Source organism: Pelobates fuscus, chromosome 3, assembly GCF_036172605.1.
Source record: "Pelobates fuscus isolate aPelFus1 chromosome 3, aPelFus1.pri, whole genome shotgun sequence".
Lineage (NCBI taxonomy): Eukaryota > Metazoa > Chordata > Amphibia > Anura > Pelobatidae > Pelobates > Pelobates fuscus.
The window spans coordinates 165,132,639-165,157,274 of record NC_086319.1 but is presented as its reverse complement, the minus strand read 5'-3'; the positions used below and the strand labels follow the sequence as shown (position 1 = coordinate 165,157,274).

Sequence of the window (24,636 nt, the reverse complement as noted above, 5' to 3'; positions counted from 1 at the left end):
CGTGGCACACTGAAATGTGGCAGTCGCCATCTTGGCTTAGGCCCGCACACAAGTGTTTTTATTTTTTCCCCTGCAGTGACATTCCATGGATACGATGACCCCTAATTTCAGAGTAAATGTTTTTTGAAACAAACAGAGATTTATTGATTAAATTCATCTTTTATGAGGAGATGCTGATTTGCCAGGGCTGTGTTTGAATTGTGCTGGCTCTGACCCTGATCTGCCTCCTTGTCAGTCTCAGCCAATCCTACGGGGAAGCATTGTAATTGGATCAGGCTACCACTTGTGATGATGTCAGAGAAAGTTCACAGGCAGAGGCAGAAGCTTCAGACTTGAATACAAGTAAGATTTTACTATCTTTAGGGAGGCAAAGGGGATTTAAAGGGGAAAATAAATAAATACAAGCTTTATGTCCCCCCTTCTTATTACCTTTGCGGGGACATGGGGAGGGAATGGGGATGTTACAAGCCCTGGTGGTCCAATGGTAGTGTTGGAAGTTTAGCCTGCAGCTCCTCCGACTGCAGGCTGTCTTTACTTCTCCCGCAAGCAGAGCGCTGTGTTGGAGCAACGCTCTGACCTGTCTGTGGCAGGAACGATCTGCCTCCTGGTTCCTACCCTCTCTCCTAACAAAGTGCAAAGGTCGTTGATCTCCCCACGGCCCAAGAATGCAGACAGCATGGCTGACTCTGCATGGGTCGACAGACGAGATGAAAGGATCTTCCCTGTCAGCCTTGGCCCATGGGCATCATGGTGGGGCCCCTATTCAAGTGGGGCCCCTGGACAACTGCCCAGTATGTCCATGCGGAAAGACAGCCTGTGACAAAACCCCTATTTTCGCTCTCTTTTTGCTAAGCTCATTCCCGACCGGCAAAGTATAAACTTTGTCTCTATTTCCCTTCCATTCGGTAGTAAAATGTACCGAACTCAGACCACCCCAGGCTCATTAAGTACAAAGTGACTGCAAGAATGAAGTGCTCTTTCTGTGTGGATGCCTTTCGTACAACCGAACGCCACGTGGTGGAGAAAACGACGGCCATCTTGTCTCATGAAAGCAGGCAGCGGGACTTGGTCGTCGAGTGTCTGGAACTCTGAGGCAGACACTTGATGGCACGAAAACCGGTAAAACTTTGTGAAAGCCCTGCTTAAGGAGAGCGCTGTTCGGTACGTTTGTTCGCATGTACCTCGCGAACAAACGCTACCAATGAGCCAGGGGAACAGTATCCCTTTTCATGTAGCTCCTGAATATGACCGACCGCTACCTCTGAAAATGTGGAACTATTTTGGGCAGGAGTCTCGTGAGAGGTCAGTCAAAACTTCACCCCGGTGGCGATTCGGCTGTGTTCGTGGGATTTGAGCGCTGTTTGGACAACCTGGGCGCTCAGATCCAAGCTATATGAGGATGTAAGAACTATGTGGATTCCTTTATGAGAAATATGCATTTTTGTATATTATGTATAATTTGTCATTTTTTTGTCTAGTCATAGTGACATGGCATTTTGGGAACATTTTGTGGGTGTCAGGGGTGTTTTTTCTGTGTGCTTGATTTGTATAAAAGGCCATTGAGCCTGAATTAAACCCACTGAATTACCCCCTCATGAAGTCTAGGCTCATGTTTGGGGAACCAGGAGCTATATTCACAACTACCATCACTACAGTGCTTGGGGCTTGGGAGATTCTGCATGGATGTACTCAGCTAGAGTACTGGGATCCATTACACAGCCCTGGGTGCACGTGGGCAGGAGCTGCAGTGGGTTTAGGGGGTAGGAGCTGTAATAGGTGCAAGGGGTAATAGGGGCTGTAATTGGTGGGGGAGTAATAGTGGCTTTAGTAAGTAAAGGGGGTTGGGATAGGCTCTGTGGTTTGGGATGGAGGCAGTTGTTGGGATAGGAACTGTGAATGGGGGTGGGGCATTAGTGAGGTGATAGTTTAATACATTTAAAAGTAAAAAAAAATATATATATATATATGTATATGTAAATGTATATAAACATTTATTACCCTCTTACCTTCGGGCTGTGAGGTGGGAATCCTTATCCTTAGAGGTCATGGCTATAGCAGAGTAAAGGGTTTTTACCGTACAAACAATAAACTGGAAATTCTTAACTTACAAAGTTTTATATTTTTTCAGATTTGGTAGGGCTCTATAAAAAAGAGGTCTTGTTGATTTTTTTTTTTTTTTTAATTTTTAAAGCAGGATATTCAGATATTATTTTACTGTAATACTAAATGTGAGTGTTCTCTCTGATTGCCACTTTCGCATAAAGAAGGGTTTAATTATTTTTTCCTATTGAAATTATATAGTGTTTCAAGTTATTTAAATTCTTCAAGAAGAACATATTGGACTTTTTTTTTTTCCTCTGACATTATTTTCACTTAAATTCTTATTTGTATCAGGGCCTTTTTTGACTTAAAAGCTGCTGGTTGCTGTTTCATGCTTACATATGTCCACAGGAGAGGCAAGGGGAAGGGGTGGGGGTGCACCAGTGAGTTAGGCTGTTAGGGTGCTTGGGTGTTCCTTTAAAACACAATATTGGAAGTTTTGTTGTTATACTGTTATACACTCAACAATTTTGAGCTCCTAGAAAGGAGGAACAATAGAATACAAAACAAAAAACAGAGATCCTGGTCCAAAAAAATATTACTGTTCTAAATATAGGTCCCTAGGGACATGTCTAGCTGTAAAAAGAGTGTCTCATGAGAGAGTAGCCAATCAGGGCAAACCATCTGCTGGTGCTGCTGAAGTCATTGCATAAGTGGGTTAACAAGGACACATGACATGTGTGACATGTCATGATTCCCTTCTATTCCAGAATTTTGGTCCTTAATGGGTTCATGCACTGCACTGCTCTTTACAACAGAACTCCCAACACTGGGGGACATTCTATTGGGTGCTTTGAAGAACTGTTAGATAGTAGTGTGGGATTTCTTTGTTAATCATAGACAGAATCGCCATCAGCCAGTACTGCACATGCCCTGCTGGGGTTATTTCTTAACACATAAATAAACATAAATAAATAAAGCACACCAACTTGGAAATATGGATAAAAAGGCCTTGGGTCTTTTTTTTTTCATTTACAAACATACACAACTGTAACTTTATTCACTTTTAAAACCATAACTTGTAACCAACAATCTCCAGTCTCAAAACCACCCAAAGATTTAACTCATGACTTACCAGAGTTCCACCCCATTAGCCAGAATTTAAACCAATATATAACCAATCACATATAATCCACCCCCCCCTTTAAATAGGCAAATTACATTAACCCAAAAAAGACCACGACCGTAATAAATAAAAATGAAACATTTTTTGAGAGAGGGCAGGGCAGTATCTAATTTTATAATTTTTTTGGCCTCAAGCCTTACTGCGCCTTATATATGTGGATTCCCCGCCTTGCACTGTCCTCATGGACAAGCGCTCCAATCAGAGCGTAGAGTGCAGACCGCGCAGACACCTGCATATACCTAGACCTTCCTGGTGAAAAATGTCAAACACTAAATAGACACAACGTTGATTTTTTTGCCGTTTCTTTTAGTCTAGGTGTATATGTGCCTGGCAGTGTGTATCTGTGTGTTTGATATTGTATTTGTGTGTGCTTTTCAATGTATTTCTGCATGTGTATCCCTTTCAGTGAATATATCTATTGTGGCGGTGTGTATTGGGCAGTGCATATGGGTAACTGTGTGTGTGTCTAGTATTGTGAATGTATGGGTGTGTGTCTAGCAGTGGGTATCCTTGTGTGTGTGTGTGTGTTTGTCTGGCAGTGTGTGTCTGTAATGTTTACCTTTATATTTGAATCTTTGACTTTGTATTTCTGTGTCTGGGAATGTGTACATATAGCAGTTTGTGTAAGGGGAACAGTAGGCTAGTAAAGGGGTCTTGATGGCTGCCCTGATCAGAGGTGTATAATAACTCCCATGTACTAAGGAGTTTTTTTTCCTTCTGGGAAATCAATATTAGACCCATTTTAGAACAACTTGAACTATTAGAGTTGTTACATACAATGTGACTACCAAATACATTCTGAAGAGCCTTATTGTCATTCAGCCAAGAAGTGCGAAAAACATTGCTTGTTTGGTTTCGTTTCTCTGTTTTGATTCTGGCAAGGAGAGGAGGAAGCAGCACATATTAATTCTATCACCGAAACTGCTGCTACAGTTAGACAGAGAGATGGCTGAGATATGTGTGGATAACCAGGAACTAGAAGAAGGAGAAATCCTAGAACTGGGAAAAGGAAATGAAAAAGGAGATAAACAGAAAAGAAGGGATCGACACAAGAGAAAAAGTAAAGAGAGACACAGACACAAAAGTGACGAAAAGAGCAATGAGTCAAAAAGAAGGAAAACAGAAAATGAAAGAGAGAGTTATGAAAAAAGAAGCAGAGAGAAAAGGAATGAGAAGAAATATAATCAGAAGAAGACAGGTAGCGACACCAGAGACAGAATACAGGACAGGAAGGACAGATTCCAGTGTCATTCTAAGGACAGTTCAACATGTAAGAGTCCAAATGATATCTGTGTGCAGGTACGGCGCCTGATCTGCTCCTCTGGGGGCAGCATGGAATTAGGGAAGCTGAGCATGTCCCTACAGTTGAAAATGGATCAGGTGGAGAAATTTGTGGAAGATGAACGGGGACGCAGCATAATGCTGAGGAGAGAAAAGGAACAGCGTGTGGCCGTGTCCCGCAGTGCTGTGCGTGTATGCACCAAGGGAATGCTCAAATGCAATGGAGACTGCGAACAACTCCACCTGTGTCGATATTATGTACTTGGGAAATGTTCAAGGTAAGTGCCCCATGCCATTAACTTTAAATAAAGCACAAATTAGGGATATAGGTTGAAAAGAAAGCTCACAGGCATGGTCCCTCTACCTTATGTAATGGTCTACTTATATTTTACTGTCATTTTTCCCCAACTGTACAACGATACTGAATATGTTGGCACTTTAGAAATGCCTGTAGTAAATAATACATAAATAAATGAGAACAGTCCCGTAAAGTTATAAATGTGGTTCAATCAATTCAAACATTCCACTGGTATCCATGGTGATTACTCCATTTTCAAATTCCCCCCCATCCTGCCAAAGTTAGCCAGCATGAGATCTCTTCGGACCTAAAACACACACTGTGTGAGAAGGCAATGCCAGTGAAGTCCTGACAGAGAAATAAATCTATTGGACAAGGAATCCCTTTATTTCCCCAGCACTGCATATTTGTTTTTTACTTAACTCTTAACAAGGGAAGGCTGTCTGTTTCTTTTGCATCCCCACCCACTCTGACATACATGTGCACTGCAGGGGTTAACCTTAACATACTCAAACACAACATTTAAGAAATACATATAATAAGTACAGTAAAATAAGAATAACACACACAGACTCAAATATGTGGTGGAAAGGCCGTGGTCTTTTTTAGTTTATTAGTCAAATTAGCTGTTTAGTAGATAAGTGAGTGCGCTGGATTTCTATTTTTACTGTACTTATTGGCCCCCAGCAGCACCCCATTTAAGCATGTTTAGTTGAGTGCAGCCAGCCCCTTGTTTTCCCATATATATTTAGGAGTCTAGCCAGCTCCTTGGTTTTGCACCGCCCCCTGTAACAGGTGTCTCATCTCAGGACCCTATTTAGCCCTGTAATGCAGGGAACTCGAGATGGAAGGATTTCCCCAAGTGAGTAGCTCATTTAGTAGACAGTTGGCAGTGAGAGTAGGACCTGCCAAAGATAGGGTACATTGACGTTTGTGGCAGGCTTATGCAATGTATGATCATATAGTGTAACTAAACCCCCATTATTTTTTGCCTAGATTAGGTTTTTAATAAAACTAGTCAAATTAGCTGTTTAGTAGATAAGTGAGTGCGCTGGATTTCTATTTTTAATATATATATATATATATATATATATATATATATAATCTAAGTGTATTTTTTTATTTTACACCATTTTTGATGTTATTTCAGGCAGCAGGGGGACTACCAGTCATTCCAGGCACTCCCCCTGCTGCACTGCTAGGATCTCATGATCACATGGCCAGGAGGGCCGGATCGGCAGCAGGGGGACTCTCTGGGATGTCAGGTAAGTCCCCCCATTGCTATCGCCGGCTGGTAAGTGAATAGGACGGCGTTGGCTTGATATGCCGTCCGCCGGCGATTAGAGTCAGGTCCCCAAGGACAGCATAACACGCCCGCCGTCCTTAAGGGGTTAACAAAACTGAAATCATCTTCGTACGATCTCTCCACAGCTCTACTCTGTGCCCAGTGGATAAATGAATGACCAACAATCCACACTATGATTGGTCCTTTATCTAAAAAGAGAAACAGCAAGTAATCATATTAACAAAACATTAAGCTTTTGTATCTACCGTATTTATCGGCGTATAACACGCACTTTTTCCCCCTGAAAATAGGGGAAAAATCGTGGGTGCGTGTTATACGCCGATATCACATAATTACTTACCTGTCCTGAAGCGTGGGCCGGCTTCACAGCGCGCACCGCGGTACAGGAACTTTAATTTCATGTTCCGGTTTCCGGCGGGACTGAAAGGAAGTGTGCACAATAGCTTCAGGACAGGTAAGTAATTATGGGAGGGGAAGTACACTATGGGAGGGGGGGGGAAGTACACTATGGGAGGGGAGGGGAGGGGGGGAAGTACACTATGGGAGGGGAGGGGAGGGGGGGGAAGTACACTATGGGAGGGGAGGGGAGGGGGGGGAAGTACACTATGGGAGGGGAGGGGGGGGAAGTACACTATGGGAGGGGAGGGGGGGGAGTACACTATGGGAGGGGAGGGGGGGAAGTACACTATGGGAGGGGAGGGGAGGGGGGGGAAGTACACTATGGGAGGGGAGGGGAGGGGGGGAAGTACACTATGGGAGGGGAGGGGGGGGAAGTACACTATGGGAGGGGAGGGGGGGAAGTACACTATGGGAGGGGAGGGGGGGAAGTACACTATGGGAGGGGAGGGGGGGAAGTACACTATGGGAGGGGAGGGGGGGGAAGTACACTATGGGAGGGGGGGAAGTACACTATGGGGGGGAAGTACATTATGGGAGGGGAGGGGAGGGGGGTGAATACACTATGGGAGGGGAGAATACTATGGGAGGGGAGGGGGGAGAATACTATGGGAGGGGAGGGGGGAGAATACTATGGGAGGGGAGGGGGGAGAATACTATTGGAGGGGAGGGGGGGAGAATACTATGGGAGGGGAGGGGGGGAGAATACTATGGGAGGGGAGAGGGGAGAATACTATGGGAGGGGAGGGGGAGAATACTGTGGGAGGGGAGGGGGGAGAATACTATAGGAGGGGAGGGGGAGAATACTATGGGAGGGGAGGGGGGAGAATACTATGGGAGGGGAGGGGGGAGAATACTATGGGAGGGGAGGGGGGGAGAATACTATGGGAGGGGAGGGGGGAGAATACTATGGGAGGGGAGGGGGGAGAATATTATGGGAGGGGGGGAATACTATGGAAAGGGGGGGACACTATGGGATGAGGGGGGAACACTATGGGATGAGGGGGGAATACTATGGGATGAGGGGGGGGAATACTATGGGAGGGGGGGAAATTTCCTGGAATTTCTTTCTAAACATGAGGTGCGTGTTATACGCCGGTGCGTGTTATACGCCGATAAATACGGTATTTGACGACCATCGCCCTGCTTTTTTAACCAACTCATTCAACAAATCTTGTGATACTGCCTCCGTAGCAGCACCAATACGAAAATAAAGAGATGTAATCCTTTTCCCTTGAATACCCAACTGCTTGCATGATAACTGAAGAGTTTTACGAAATTGAAACTTGGAAAGAGGAACTCCTGAATGATGTATTAAAAAACTACCATGAACTTGTCATGTATTCATCCTCACCTTATGGTATTTGCGGTGGAAATTGCCTTCCTGGCAATAATGGAGGTGCCGCTCAGCAGTCCTGCGCCAGTGTGCCTGACTTCTGCGGCATGGCGGTGGACGCCAGGCACTGTGGATCCACTCCATATTGTACCCCCACATCCGCCCACGGTAATGATGGTGACGATGTGCGTGTGACGTCACGCAAAAGACGCAAAAGCCCTGTCCTTTGCTGGTTATCCGAAAGTGTGTTCCTGATCGTATTATTCTGGTTATTGACTTTGGCTTTGTTTTGACTTCCCTGACTTCTGGTATCCTTGACTTTTTTGGCTTTCCCTCATTGTTGTGTCTCCTTCTGTATCCCTGACCTCGGGAAGTATTTTGACTATTCTCTGGTACATTAAGGCCTGCCATTGTAAGGTCTGGTAAGACGTTACCTTTAGTCCTAGATGTAATATAATTCTGCGTGCTGGATCAACTAGTAATCCTGACAGAACTCTAGGGCAAATATTTAAAAAAGGTTTTGACTACTTTAACTGGGCATAAATTCCCGTAATGAGTAGCTCCCAACTGAACCCATCTGCCTTTCCCCTGTCGATCAGTTTTTGATCTTCTTAATAATATCTGCAAAGTTTCATCCTGAAGGTGCACATCGTTAAATTGGATGCTGGAATGGCAAGACTTGTTAGCAGACACTAACTCACTAATTTTAAAAGCTCCAAAGAAGGCCAAAACAAAAGCCGTGGTGAATAATGGAATCCCAAAATAATCATTACAGATGGAGCCCAAATTCTTAACCAAATCACCCAATAGTTGAAATTAAATAGGAGCCCTGTTATTCTGAACAGGCGGTTCCTTAACCCAACCTCCTTTCAGCATTTGCTTTATAACAAATTCTTTAAAAATAGATTTCTTACCCAAAACCTTAATGAAAAATGAAATGCCTAGTAACAATCTATTTAAGGAAAACGTAGAAGCTCCTGACTGAATTTTATTGATAACAAATTCAATAGCATCCTGTATATTAGGATCAGTAGCGTCCTTATTAAGATTAACCATAAACCGATTCCATTTATCCCTAGTGAGTAAATATGCTTTCCAAGTAATTGAAGACAACGATAGACCCAGCAATCGACTTATCTGGGCGAAGTTAGATCCCAGATGTGCTCGGGCAACCTCGTTCCACATTCTTCCTCTAGAGGTGTGAGGGACCTGAAAGACTTGAAGTCGAAACGGGACAAGGAATCGGCTATACAATTACTTTTTCCACTTGCATGTCTTGCTTTTACCCATATATTTTTTTTTTTTTTTTTTGTTTTTATTTTAGAACTCTGGCTTTATGAAATACAATGTTTCCGACTCCTGTGCAGTTACAATATTTTTGAGTCTACAATACTTTTATCATTTCACAATCGGCTATTTTTTTTTTTTAATTTGACAATGTTTATTGTTTTGCTTTTGTTTTGTTTTTTTGTTTTTTTAAACGTTGGGTACAGAAAGGAAAAGGGGTTGGGGGAAAATGGTAAAATCAAAACATTCCATGTCATTCAGGTTACAGTACATGTATCATACACTTGTCTCTGTGTTTGGCTCTGGGTGCTTGCGCGCCTGGGTGTGGAGTGGTGGGCCTAATGCAGGCTTTTGTGTAGGAGTGTTGCCCTTTCACATAGGGGTTATCATGGTCTTCAGGATTTTCACCAACAGAATAGTTTCTGCTTGCTATATTTCATGTGCCCTTGAGTTTCCCATCTCCTGGCTCTCTCTTGCTTGTTCTTTTCCTATTCTCACGGCTTAGCCACTTAGAATCGTTGGCCCACCCTCTGATCACTTCGCCTCTCACCCCTGTACGCTTCCCACCTCTCACTAGCTGGGCCTACGTGCTTCCTGGATCCTATGTGTTTATTTGCCATCTTTTCATATTGCCAATTGAGGGATATTTGTTGCATTAGGGCTTCCTTGGTGGGCGTCTGGGGTGATTTCCATGCTCTAGCTATGAGGGTTATTGCTGAGACCAACAGGTGAAACAGCAGAAACCCCTCTATTTTGGTCACTGTGAGTGGTATCATAAATAATATGCTTTGTTGTATAGTTAGTGGCCACGGCCTTCCCAGTAGGTCACTTGCTATTCCCTCTATCATTGTCCAGTATTTCCTAAGCTCTGCGCACGACCACCATATGTGGCTCATGGAGCCTCCGGTTGCCCCGCATCTCCAGCATGAATTTGGAGAGTTCGGATATATCCTGGCTAGATTCTCGGGTACCATGTACCATCTGTAGTGCAGCTTCCTAATTATTTTGAGATGTGCTGTGCATCATGTATTACCTTTTTTTTTTTTAATTCTTTATTTTTTCACTCGGCAGGAAAGGGAGTGCAATAAACAACTTTTAGGCTTACGCAGAAGCCCACTTCACATAACAGCTGTGTCAGTTATTACAGTACATAAGTAACAAGAGTAATGGAAGGGTGACATATTGGAATATGCATATACAGTGGTTTGTATCCCTGAATTCCAGCGAGGTTTTTGTAATTATGAGGTTCCCTTGTACAGCAAGGGGAAAGAGAGGGAAGAGGGGAAGGAGGTAAGAGGGAGCGGGGGATAGAGATGAGAAAGGAGAAAGGGGGGGGGGGTAAGGGAAATAGGGACTGAAAATGCTGTAGTCCTCCACCGCTATTCTGTGAAAGAGGAGATGTTGCCTATGATGTAACAGTGACGGCAAATGTTCTATTTCATAGGTAGTGCGTAGATATAAAAGGGGGTAGTTCCCCTAGTGAGCGGGATAGAATACATTTTAGGTCCGCAAGCAAGGATGTGGATTGTGTGTTATCTGTATGCCCTCAGTTTGGGGCCGCTCCTGGGGCACATATGGGGATGAGGCAAATTATAGAGGTAGTCCTAACGTGAAGGAGAGCGGAGGAGCTAAGGGAGGGGGGGGGGATGGGGAGGTACGTGGTGCTGAGGCCCTGCCTGGCTATCCTTGTATGGAGGTCACCAAAGAGTGGGGGAGGCGGTTCATCCAAATTCGCTGTCATCCCAAAGGTCCCATATCCTGTGAAAGGTTTTAGTGGATCCCCTGAGTCTAGCTGTTAGGTCGTCCATTAGCCTTATCTCTCTAATTCTGGCCACTATTTCGGGCTCGGTAGGGGTGGAAGGTTTTAACCATGAGGCTGCTGCAGCCTTTCTGGCCGCTAAGGTAATTTTATGTATGAGTTTCTGCTCAGCCCTGGTCCAGCCCTCTATATGTCTGTTGAGCAGATAGATCCATGGATCCAGCTCTAAAGTCCTGGAGAAAACACGGCTCAGGAGGGTCTGGACTCCCTTCCAGAACCTGACCATACTGGGGCATTCCCACCACATGTGGAGATACGACCCCTTTAGTCCGCAACCCCTCCAGCATTCGTCGTTTACAGTTTTGCGCATCCGCAGTAGTTTTACTGGGGTGGTGTACCACCGGAACAATGTCTTAAATGATTGCTCCTGGAGGGTCACGCATACAGAGGCGGTGGCGTTGGCCTCCCAAATCTCTTGCCACTCCGTTCCCTCCAGGACCTCTCCGAGCTCCTGTTCCCACTGATCAGCGTAAGTTAGTCGGCCCCACTCCTTCGTCTTAGCACAAAGATGGGCATACAGCATTGTAATCGTACCCCGGGGTAAGTTTTCTGATATACACCAGTGTTCAAAGAATGTAAGTGGTTTCAACGCTGCGCTTTTGATATGTGGCTGTTTGGCGAAGTCTTGTAATTGGACGTATCTGAAGAAGTCGCTAGGTGTGAGGTGTCTCCCCTGCGAGAGGTCGTTGAATCCTACTATGTCGGGGCCGTTATAGAGGTGGCAAATCCTCTGTATCCCCGTGTGTTCCAAGTTCCTGAAATCCCTGGCAGACATGCCTGGGGCAAAGGCTCTGTTGCGGAGGTAGGGCATTAGGGGGAGGGTGAGGATGCCAGGCTGTATTTTGTGTGGGTGTGGTCCCATAATCTAAGTGAGTTTAGAATCGCCGGGCATGTGACTCTGAGTATGGGTCTATGTTCTCGCGGGACCCACATGGCAAATTGTGGTAGGTCCGCCCCTATCATGAGAGATTCAATATCTACCCATTTCCTTTTGCCTGGGGGAGTGTGCCACATCGCCACCTGAGCTAGTTGGGCAGCTAGGTAATAATAATACAGGCACGGCAGCCCCAGTCCCCCCCTTGTTTTGTGTCTATAAAGGATCTGTCTTGAAATCCGGGGGTGTTTATTTTGCCAGATAAATGTGCCTATGGTTCGTTGCAGTGGTTGTAATTGGGCTTTTGACAGTTGTAGTGGTAATGCCTGGAATAGGAACAGGATACGTGGGAGGATATTCATTTTAACAGTGTGAATCCGTCCCACCCACGATATCGGCTTGTCAAGCCACCTGTCCAGGTCTTTTGCTAGGGTTTTGAAAATGGGAGAGTAGTTGTGTTGGTATAGTTTACTGGGGTCTGCGGTTAAGTGGACTCCTAAATATTTAATGGAGGTGTGCTCGATGCGTATCTTGTGTTCGTGTCCTATCTTTGTAGCGTCATTTGCCGACATGCCCACAGGAAGCGCGCTGGATTTGGCCATATTCACTACATAGCCCGAGATTTCCCCATATCTCAGGAGGACTTCTTGCAGAGCTGCCATGGATTGGGATGGGTTAGTGAGTGTTAGCAATACGTCATCGGCGTAGGCCGAGACCAGGAACTCACTGCCCCCCACTGGGATTCCAGTGATTCTGGGGTGCTGCCTAAGGGTTTGCAGCAGGGGTTCAAGGGCCAGAACAAACAGGAGTGGGGATAGCGGGCATCCCTGCCTGGTACCATTGTGTAGACTGAAGGGGTGGAGGGGAGCCCCCGAGATCTGGACCTGGGCTCGGACGTTGCTATACATCGCTCTGATGGGTGCAATGAATTCCCCTGGCAATCCTAGGTGTTCCAGCACCGTGAACAGGTAAGTCCAGGTCACCCTGTCAAAGGCCTTTTCGGCATCTAGTGATACGATTAGTGACGGGGTATTCAGGGTGGCCTGTCTCCATATTAGATCTATATTGCGTCTGGTATTTTCGAAAAGTTGCCGTTCGGGGACAAAACCGACCTGATCTGGGTCTATAAGTGACGTTAGGAGAGGGTTTAGGCGGGACGCTAGGACCTTGGCTAGTATCTTCATGTCGTGGTTTATCAAGGAGATTGGCCTATAGCTAGACGGGAGCATGGGGTCTTTCTCAGGTTTGGGTAGCAGCACTATGGTGGCCAAGGACATGTCTTGGTCTGGGACACCACCGTTCCTGAGTTCTGTGAACAGTCGGAGGAGGCGGGGTGTTAGCTCTTCCCTGAAAGCCTTATAGTATCCGCCGTCAAAACCGTCAGGACCTGGTGATTTATTACCCTTTACATGTATTACCTTTTGTGTATTTTGAATGCCCTTTGCCATTGCTCTTTTTCTAGGTCTTTTCCCAATTCTTTGTGCCAGGCTGTTTTGAATGTCATGTCAGAGTCTGTCTTGTCGTCTGTGATTATGTTGTATAACGCGGAGATTGTTTTCTTGGGAGGTTTGCTAGTTAGGCATAGTTGTTCTAATGAGTGTTTGTTGGGTGTCACTTGGTTGTGTATTTGTACTCCTGTGAGCAGTGATTTTAGTTGTAGATTGGAGAACAGAGCTTTATTGGGGATGTCATATCGTGCTTGAAGGTCCGGGAAAGGCATGAGTTTGCTGTCGTGGTAGATGTGTTTGATCTTAGTACAGCCCACTTCATTCCATTTTTTTTGTGTCAAATGTCGGGATCTCTACTGCTATGCACGAGATTGAGGCTTCCCCTAGGAGTGTCCCCTCATTCTCTTCACTCTTGCGGGCTTCGTCCCAAAAATGGAATGTTAGTTGTGTGGTCATTAGGGGGTGTATATGTTGGGGGCGGAGTTGTCTCGGGAGCCACAGGAGTTCCCTGAGAGTCGGGCTATTTATCCAGTGGGCCTCTATCTGGGTCCATTGTGGTGTCTCTCCCCCCACTGTTGCCACCTTGATTGCTGTCAGTTGTGCTGCTGCGTTGGTATTTGTAGTATTTTAGTGGCTTCCCTTGATCTCTTGTTGGCCCACACAAATCGGATTAGTGTTTTTTGGAATGAGGTCAGATTTGTGTTTGGCAGTTTTATGGGGAGGTTTCTCAGTAGATACTGGATTTTTGGGAGCAGCATCATTTTTATCACCGTTATCCTCCCCACCCACGACAAGTATTTCCCTTCCCATGTCCCCAAAGTGCCTGCTACTTCTTTCATGAGTTTGTTGTAGTTTAGGTCTAGTAATTTTTCTGCGTGTGGTGGGATGCAAATGCCCAGGTAAGTTAAATGGTCCTCCGGCCATTCAAAGGGGAAGGCGTCTTTAAGTCTATTGAGTGTTTCCCCTGGTATCCCCATCCCCATTGCTTGTGTCTTTGAGACATTTAATTTGTAGTAGGAGTGTTTCCCGTATTCCGTGATGGTGGCCATCAGTTTGGGAAGGGATATGAGAGGTTGTGTCATGGTTAGAAGGATGTCATCCGCGAATAAACTCGCCTTGTATTCCCTGTCCCCTATTTTTACCCCATGTATGGAGGTGTGCTGTCTGATTGCTGCCGCCAATGGCTCTAAGGCCATGACGTACAGGAGTGGTGACAGTGGGCATCCCTGTCGGGAGCCGTTTGTAATTTTGAAGGGATCCGAGACGAACCCTGCGTTGATGACTCGTGCGGTTGGCGCACTGTACAGAGCCCTGACCGCTGAGAGGAAACCCTCCGGTGCCCCAAACGTTAAGAGGACCTGCTCTAGGAACTCCCATCCCAGTCGGTCAAAAGCTTTTTCTGCATCCAACGACACCACCACTCCTCCCACCTTCAATCGTTGAACGCTGTGTACAATGTCCAAAATCTTCCTAGTATTGTCTCCTCCCTGCCTATTTTTTATGAATCTCACTTGGTCCATGTGTATAACATGTGTAAGAATTCTGCCAAGATGTAGTGTGTAGATTTTTGCATAGAGCTTAGCGTCCATGTTGAGCAGGGATATTGGGCAGACATTTTAAGGGCATGTGGGTGGTTTGCCCACTTTTGGAAGTGTGATAATGTGGGCCAGTAGAGATTCGGTGGGTAATTGCTGTCGTTTAGTTGCCTCATTAAATGCGTTTGTTAGGTGTGGCGTTAGGATTGTGGCAAACTGCTTGTAGGAGCAGTTTGCGAAGCTATCTGGGCCTGGTGCTTTGCCCATTGGAAGTAGTTTGATGGCTTCCGCTACCTCTTTGAATGTTATGCTTGCTGTGAGTTCTTGTTGTTGTTGTTGTTGTTGCGGTGTGAATGATGGCAGGGGTATGGAGTTGAAGTATGTCTGTATTGCTTGTGGAGTTGGTTGGGGGGTGTGTGCGTCCTCAGCTAGATTGTACAGTGAGACGTAGTATTTTGCAAATATATTGCTTATGTCTTTAGGTGCTGTTATTTTGTGTCCCTCAACTGAAGTTAGATATGCTATCTTTTGTTGTGCTTGTTTGGTTTTGAGGTGTTGGGCTATCAGTTTGCCTGCTTTGTTTCCCTGAGAGTAATGTGTTGCTTTTAGTCTGTGGAGGTAGTGCCCTGTTTTTTCTAGGGCCTGTTTATGTATGGCCTGTGTTATCGTCATGATGAGTGATTTCAGTTATTGGGCTGGGGATTGTTGATTTTGGGAGTTAATGTCTTGCAGTTCCCTTTGCCAGTGTCGCATTTGTGCTTGTGCTTGTCGTTTTAGGTATGATGCTCTTTTTATCAACGGTCCCCTGGTTACCGATTTGTGTGCTTGCCATATTGTGTTATGTGATGTGTTTCCTGTGTTGTTTTCTTTGAAGTAGTGGGTGAGTTCTATTTCTAGTGTTTGTTTGTTTGAATGTACTGTCTGTGAGGAGGGATGCGTTTAGTCTCCAAGGGCTTCTCTTTGTGGATTCGTATAGGTCAGTCATAGTCGCCACCACAGGTGCGTGATCCGACCATGTTATCTGCTCAATGGAGCATTCTTTGACCTGTTCCAGGTGTTGGCCTGTTATCAGTATGCCGTTGATTCGTGAGCAGGTATTATGTACAGTGGATAGAAATGTGTATCCCCGCTCCCCCACATGTAGTGCTCGCCATATGTCATAGTAATGGTTATTTTGTAGCAGTTTTTGCAATGCCCTGCCCTGTCTCTTGAGCGGTCTCAGTCTAGTGGCTGTGTGTGGACCAGTCGTGTCAATCAGTGGGTCCAGTACATGGTTATAGTCTCCACATATCACCCCTATTCCCTGGTGCATATTCAACAATTTTTTGATCACCTTATGGAGGAAGTTTTTTTGCTCCTTATTTGGGGCATAGATACTTGCAATTGTGTATAAAACACCATTAATTGTCCCCACCACCATAACGTATCTACCCTCTGTGTCTACCTCTGATTGTATGAGGGTAAATGCCACATCCCTGCTGATAAGTAAGGAACCACCTTTAGATTTGTTGGAGTATGTGGCGTGGAATTGGTGCGGGTAATCCTGCCGAAACAGTGGTGAATGTGCTTTGGGTTTGAAATGAGTTTCCTGGAGGCACACTACCTCAGGTTTGAGTTGGTTTAGATATTTGCGAAGCAAGCCTTGCTTCGCTGGGTGATTAAGTCCTTTAGTATTGTGAGAGTATATTTTCATGGGGTGTTGTACATTTGGGTTTTGAGCTGTAGTGGCCTTGTGATATCTAGTTGCGGGAGAGGCACCCTTCCCAGCTTTGTCAAACCGGGCGTCCACTCCCTGTCTTGGGACATTTGCGTGCGATAGCCCCCAGTGTGGGGGAGTACCTTGTGTGTCTTGGTGGGATGAGGTGGTACTTGCTTGGAATGTGTACAATGAAAAATATGGAAATTAAACAGATGAACTAAAACATTAAAAACTAAAAATGTTGCCATATTATTGGCCTTGCACCTTGTGTAGGCACTTCGGGGGAGGAAGCTATGTGCTTCCATGCCTGTTCGCATCGGTTATTTGGCCTAGTTGGTGTTTTTTGTGTCGGTCTGTGTTTGGGTAGTCAGGTAGGGTGCCCTTGGGTCCCCGGCTTTACCCTGTGTTTGGTCTGGGCTATATTAAAAATAAGGTGATGTTTATCCCTCTCAGTTCCCCTTGGCAAGCCCCTTTTCACCCTTTGTAGTTAAAGTCCCAGTGTCTATGTGTGGTACCTGCCACTGTCCGTGGATGTGGGCCGCGGCCTTATCTGTTTCTGGTGACCTTTTTCCACGTTGGAGGTAGCTTGGGTTTGTGTCTGCAGTGGTGGTAGGCCCAATCTTTCAATGCTTGAGTTCTGGCCTCTGGGGTCGTGATGGTTGTCAGCTTGTCTTCATGCGTGACTAGTAACTTAACTGGAAATCCCCATCTGTATGGCTTTCTGTGTTGTCTCAGTTGCTCTGTGATTTCAGAGAAGGTTTTCCTTTTTTTCAGCATTGTTGCTGATATGTCAGCGTAGATTGTGATCCCCTGGTATGGAGCTGGGAGATTCAGACGCTGTCTGCTTGCTCTCATTATATCTTCCTTTACATGGAAATAGTGGAGCCTTACTATGATGTCTCGTGGTGCTTCTGATGTTAAAAATCTTGGTTTGGGGACTCTGTGATATCTGTCTAGCAGTAGCATGTCTTGGTGTAGGTCTGGAGTGAGGAGTTTAAACAGACCTTGTAAGTATGCGTGTAGATCCGCTGTGCTACCCCTCTCAGACGTAGGTTGTTGCATCTTGAGCGGTCTTCCATGTCTGCTAGCTTGTTTTCAAAGGTTGCTATTGTGTCCTGCAGTTCATCCATTTCAGCTCGCATGTCATTATAGACTTCAGCTTGGTCAACCATTTTGTCCTCAAGTGACGATGTGCGTGTACCCAGATCAGTTTGGAGGGTAAGTTGCAGCTTATGGTGCATGTCATCCAGCATTTTTTGTATTATGCTTTGAGTTGCTGGAGCATCTTCAGCTATTGGTCCCTGTGTTTCATTATGTCCGTCGCGGGCGCCATCGTGGGACTCCTCGGATCTCGCCAGCATTTTCCCCATGGCATTCCGGGCGGTAAAAAAGTCGTTTTTATCGCTTTTTTCGTTCTGTCTTCTTCCCTTTTGTTGGGACACTTTCTGATGAGGTTGTTTGTTTTTGGGGTGCTCGGTCCGCTGATTTTTAGGCCGTGGTAGCATGGAGCTACACTGACATGCGGCCGCTGTGCTCGAGCTCCAGGCCACGCCCCTGCTTTTACCCATTTATTTTTAACCAAACAAATTAGAACTAATTTTCTCAATAAATTAATAACAGGGATCGATTTAACTAGAAGATAATTATTTACCCAACCAACTCCCAAGTTGTCACAATGAAAAGTAATTCTCCTATTTGCCAGCTTAGAACCCCATACTTTCAAGGCTACTACTATAGGAAAGAGCTCCAAAAGTGTGATCATTTTAGTCCATTCATTTTTCTCCCAAGCTTGAGGCCACCCAGCGGCCGCCCATTTCCCTTGGAAATAAATACCAAAGCCTTGCAAACCAGCTGCATCAGGGAAAATATCTAAATCCCAATTGGATAGAAAATCACTCTGCCAAATCATTGAACCGTTAAAATTACTTAAAAACGCATTCCAGGGGGGGGCGGAGCTTACCAGCCGAGCAAGCCGGACGCTCATGGCGGGAGCTCCCGATACTGAAGTCTTGATTCGGGGCATTGCGCCCGACCACCGGATCGTGCCGGCAGCGGACTATCACCCTCGCATTCAGGAGGGAATGCTGAACACGGAGACACCCGTCCCGGGGCTCCCCGCCGCGGAAAAGCCACTTTCTCAACCCGCGGCCTGCACGGGTGGGAGCCGTGGAGAGACGGCCGCTCTCCCGGTTCTCAGGCTGAAGAGGAGACACTTACACGCCACTTCCCCCCCCCCTTTGGACCGGTGGGGGATATCCCGGTCCCCACCAACACGGGACACGGCAAGGCAAGCCAGCATAGCAGACGCCACTGACCTTCCAAGCAGAATGGAGACGCCCAAGATGGCGGAGAAGCTCAGTATCTCTACACGTGGCCTGCTACAGCCACGACACAGCGATGACATGCAAACGGCAGTAAGGAGAAAGGGGGAAACACACGGTAAAAGCAATACCCTTGCCACCCCACCTAAAAGCACCCAGGAGTTTTTTGACCGACTCTGCTCTGGTTTATGGTCACAACTCCGGCACAAGATTCGGCCCTTTAACCAAGCGGTCCAGGCACTAGCACTATGGGTCCGACCAGCTACAAGGCGGCAACTATATAAGCACCCACAGCGAGCCCCAAGGGCAGCCTCCAGAAGGGGACGAAGGCAGAGAGCGAAGCAACAGGTAGCGTCGAATCGCCCCTCAGGCACCAGCACTCTCCTTCCCAAGCGACCACAAGCGGCGGAGACAGCCCCAGGACAAATGCCTACCCAGCTCCAGCACGTCCAAGCCACACACAGACAAGAGGGTAACCGAAACCCAGCGATGGCGCACAGTCGGAACCGCACAGCCGCAGCGCAGGAGGTAACCCCTACACAGATAGGCACGGACGGCCCACAGACCTACACCGAAAGCCTACCGAACTCTGGTATCGGGTAAATGGGGACACTGGCAACAAAATGGCAGCCTGATAAGCCATTGTGCACGGTCTAAGGACTAACTTGCACCCCTGGTACAGTTCATGCTGACCTCCCAAATATTGCAATCACTGACTCGCCCAATTTGTCTTTGTGGTCATTATTACTGCACCCTGTTTACTGCATATTTTAAATGTGTATAATTGAAAAATGCTGTGTTAGACACTATAAGTTCCCTATCTTACTGCTTATTCTATTCACAAAATTTAAGCCTGTCGCTCTGCTGCCCCCTGGTGGATAAACTTAAGCCTACAGAAATCTTTTATTACTAGTGACCTTAACTCGCGTCTTCATGACCAAACGCAGATTTTTGTTATGTTATTCACAATGGCCCTGCAAGTATGCCGACTTAGATGTGTTAAGCGACAGTTATCCAGAGGCATGTCTATTAGTCTACTAGACCAATCTTAAATCTGCCAAGCTTAGCGTGTTCAAACTACTCTATTACTGTTCTAAAGCCTGAAATTTCTATGTATTTCCACGACGAAATTTGGCAAAACACCTGTGCTCACATGTTTTAAAAATGTCGTAACTTGTGCATAGCTTAACTTACCTGACCAGTACCACTAACGCTGAACTAGCCAGACCTGCTTGCATATTGAAGTTAGCATGTACTTAGCATAAGTAACTAATGTTTTGTTTTTTTTGTTATATATGTGTAACCTGTCGCCTGACTAGCATGACCTAGCGAGATACTAATCCGGATCCTACGATCCTTAGCTTGTATTTTCAAATTGGAGCTTAACTACGTTACATAAAAAAAAAAAATTAGGCATTGAAAATCTGGAAATGTACGTTAACTTTGTGTATTGTTGTACCAACCCTATAATGTAACTCGCTTTAACGTTTCCTCCGTCTTCTCTTTTGTACCCCATACTATAGGCCTTAATAAAAATCAGATTGACAAAAAAAAAAAAACGCATTCCAGACTTGTAAATCCTCTTTCATCTGTCTGGATATTTGCACATGATGATGCAGATTTTTTAAACCTGTTAACGCTCTAGACCAATGTCTGGAAAAGACCCTGGCCATCGGCATTACCCTTGATTTAAAATTTAAAGAACCTAACAAAGACTGTAGTTTCTTTTGTATCGTTTTCTTAACGCTTAATAATTGGGCAATTTCTTGCTGCATTTTCTCTTCAGGTAAACAAAATTCCATTCTTTTAGAGTCAATAATTATACCCCAAAATGCAGACAAGTACTAGTCCAGACAGTTTTCTCCCCTGCCAGCGGAATGCCAAATTGCTGAGCAATAGACATGAAAGTGTTCAATAACTGGAGGCAGTCAAAGGATCTAGCTTTCCCGATGAAAAGCAAATCGTAAATAAAGAATAGTTAATTGTAAACCTGAAACATCTTAAAGCTTAAAGAGGTAGAACAACCCATGGGCATATCAAAGTAAAATTTACCTTCAAACTGGAAACCCAATGACCCAAAACAATCAGGATGAATTGGGAGTAATCTAAAAGCTGACGCAATATCAACTTTCGCCATGAGAGCATTTTCCCACAATGCTTCACCGATTTTTAATGCATCCTCGTAAGAAGATTATGACACTGAAATAATGGAATTTTCCACCTCGTCATTCAAAGAATCACCTTTGGGGTTGGATAAATGGTGAATTAATCTAAAGGTACCCTTCTCTTTTTTGGGATCTAAACCCAACGGAGACACCCTAAAATGTGCAAAAGATGGGACAGAAAAGGGGCCTGCAATTCTCCCTAAAGAAACTTCTTTCATGATCTGTTCACTAACTACCTCTAAATTTAACTAAACTGAACTGATGAACTACAAACAGGGATTTTAAAACCAAATAAAAAACCCTCTTTAATTGGCTGCGCTATCTGATGATTTGGATAACATTTTAAATAAGGGAGCAGATTTTGTATTCTCACTGGAGTCCATGCTTTTAGGAATCTGTTCCCTGGCAACACCTTGTCTCTTAAAGCACTGAAAGGAAGGAAGTCTACCAGCGCAATTCATACACTCATGTTTAAATCTGCACAAGTACGGTCATTTACATTGCGTCTCGTTAAATGACCAACTAATTCCCTTTAGGAATGAGCCACATTAGCCTGACCCTGTGATTTCACTTGACTCTCTGTGGGAATCTGCTTGCTAGCATCATACTCACCCAAGAGCCCACGTCTTTCATACCCCAACGCAAATTCTTATGGACAGATAGTTTTTGACTAAATATTTCATCATAATTGTAGCAAGACAATCCACCGAAATTTTTTAAAAAGCTCTAATATTGACTCTAGGTGTTGAAAAGGCTACTTATCAGGATGCCGTTCACAATAAACGGTAGCAAAAAAATACAAAAAGCTTATAACCAGTTGTTAAACGACCGAGTTACCGGGTCTTTCCTGTCATCCTCTCTTTCTTGTTTTAACAAGAAATCCTTAGACATTGGTAACAAAGAAAGCATATCTAAATATTCTTCATTCCATATCTTCTCTTTGACTGAATTTGCTAAATGAAAACCAAGCGGAGAAGCTTCGCAAGCCAAAGCCTCTTTTAAGCAAGCTTCATTAACAGGTGTACTATTCCTGACAGGACGACTAACTGCGAAATTACTATGCAAAGGTGACTGTGACAGTTTCTCAAAATCATCCTGAACCCAGGCTATAGCCGGACTACCCGCTTTACCCTGTAAAGCCTGAAGTAACACCCCCAGCGTTTGGGAGTGTAATCGGCAGCTGTACAGTTTTCCCCAGGGATCGCGGGATCGTATAGCCGAAAAGAGTTCCACACGTTCGGCGACCATGTACCACTGCCTGCGTTTGGGAGACCACTGCCTGCGTTTGGAGTGAATGGCCACCATTCACTCGAGCATGTGTATTTGGTTATTCGATTAGCGGCCACCAAGGGAAAGCACTTGAGCTAATTACTTTTTTGAAGTTAACAAGCCAGGGGGTGGTCGGTGTTCGGGAGGTATAAAAAGGGGAACACTCATCTTCATTTGTTGTACGAACAAGGGAGGTACGGACAACCGAACAGAGAGGGAAAAAGTCTGTTACACTTACTTGTTCTTTATTTTGCTTACTTGTATAAATGAGTACAATACAATATACACACTACTATAGATAGTAACTGTAGTGAAATTGTTTGTGGTTATCTTGTATAAATGAGTAACTGGCACATTTATAAATTACCTTACTTACACCCTCCCAGCTATCGGTTAGACACCCAGGAGGGTTTCCTTCCTTACTTGCTCTGAACTGTAGTCAAAGTGGACAGTAATGCCTCTTTTGGCAAAGAATTTAATCCAGTTGCATCTTTGAGAAGCATTGGATTTGCTGAGCACTGCATTTACCACATAAATTGTAGGTCGCAAATGTTTCTTTATCTCATGATAATGATCTTAATGAGGCTGGGTTCAGCTGCATCAAAAAGGCAGTTCTGGGCAATGGAAAAAAGGTGATTTCATTTTATTTTATTAAAATGAAATGGGGGAGGAATAAATCTAGAACACAAAAAGGAACACTCAAATGTTAAAAAATAAATATATTTAATTTTGGACTGTTCCCATATAACCATATTTCTTCTGTGCTAATGTATACATGTGTTCTATTAACTGCCAATAGATATAACCGTGTTTCCCCTCAGGAATCCTTGCAAGTTCAGCCATGACATCACTAATGATCATATGCGGAAGGTGTTAAAGATGTACGAGTTACAAGAACTGAATATGAACGAACTGCAGCAACTCCTGTTACAGAATGATCCAAGTTTCCTCCCTGATGTAAGATATTTCTGTCTGTTCGTATACCTTTCGATCAATTAAAGGGACACCCTAACCTCAATGTAGTGGTTATGTTGCCTAGGTGTCCTGGTGCCTTTTTGCTTATTTTAAAACATTGAATATATCTACAAAACAAAAAAAAATAACTAAAAGAAGGTGTTAACAGCATTCATACATTCAACGTAAGTGGTATTTTGAGCCATGTTTAAACACACAAAATCTCTAAGTCACAGAATCCTTTAGACTGGGCTCAACAAATCTGGGATTTGTCTGGCAGCCGGGCTCATGAGGAGATTTTATCTGTATGAAATACTAATTTTGCTTGGCATGGGGGAACAGTGCCGCTTTAAGACTGTAAGCATGCTGGCGGGTGCTGACTGAGCGTGGAGGTGGCAAGGGAGCTGTAATCTCCCTGCTCAGCTCCCTCGCACACCATCCAGTGATACCGGGAGCCGGAGTATGATGTCAGTCCAACCCGCATAATAAACGGTGCTGGAGGGAGCTAACCTGGGAGAAACGTGCAAATGTACATGACATCATAAATATTTGTTTTCAATGACATGCACAGTGGGTGTCTTGTACACCAGAGCAGCTCTATCCCACAGTTCACTAATTTAATTTCATACATAAAAATATTGAATACGAAGTTCTACAGATAAAAATAACCTTAAGTGAATAGGTGCAGTGAGTGATAGTAAGCCTCTGTCTAAAGGTCACTCCTAACCTTGTACACACATAAAAACAAAAAGTTAAGATAATATCGATACAAAATAACAGGGCGTCACAATCACTAATATTTACCAGCCTTGTATGGAATATCTCAAAGCAGAGACGAAACAGAAAAACAAAAAACAATTCGTAAAAAGATTTAAAAATTTATTGAAAAATTTATTTTATTGAAAAATAGTGATTAAAAATATAGAGTGGATATTGAAACAAACTACAAAGTGCAATCAGTAATACAAAGCCCAGATAGTCTTTGAACCCTCATGGCTAGCAGCTTACTCAGGGCCGGCGCCACCTGTAAGGCGACCTAGGCAGCCGCCTAGGGCGCAACTTACCAGGGGGCGCCGGATCCCTGTCCCTGCTGCGCCTCCTCATGCTGCGCCGCCTGCGCGCTTTAGCAAGCCCCAGGCGGCGCAGCACTGCTGCATGGAGGGCGTCCGGGTTTATGACCGGCAAGAGGGAAGCGCAGAGCGCTCCCTCCTGTCGGTCTCTCCATGTAGTGTGGCCGGGCGGCATTGAGCATTTCCTGTCATTTCCTGTCATTCCGCCGGCGGCCGGGTACAGGAAACAAAGGTTCCTGTCCCGCATTCCGCGCCGCCCAGCCACGCTACATGGGCAGGAGGGGAGGGTAAGGACCACTAAGGGGGGGAAGGGGGAGGTTTAAGGACCACTAAGGGGGGGTTTAAGGACCAC

The 24,636-nt window shown here is 45.1% G+C and overlaps 1 protein-coding gene across 1 annotated transcript in view; it reads left to right on the top strand.

Annotated features, from left to right (window-relative positions):
* Positions 1 to 4,121: 4,121 nt before the first annotated feature.
* The window catches only part of LOC134601682 (uncharacterized), a 152,922-nt gene continuing 132,407 nt past the window's right edge, over positions 4,122 to 24,636 (top strand). The window contains exons 1-2 of the mRNA XM_063446197.1: positions 4,122 to 4,785; positions 23,082 to 23,217. Coding sequence (XP_063302267.1) covers positions 4,172 to 4,785; positions 23,082 to 23,217 — 750 coding nt within the window. The 5' untranslated portion in view covers positions 4,122 to 4,171. The remainder of the gene's footprint in view (positions 4,786 to 23,081; positions 23,218 to 24,636) is intronic.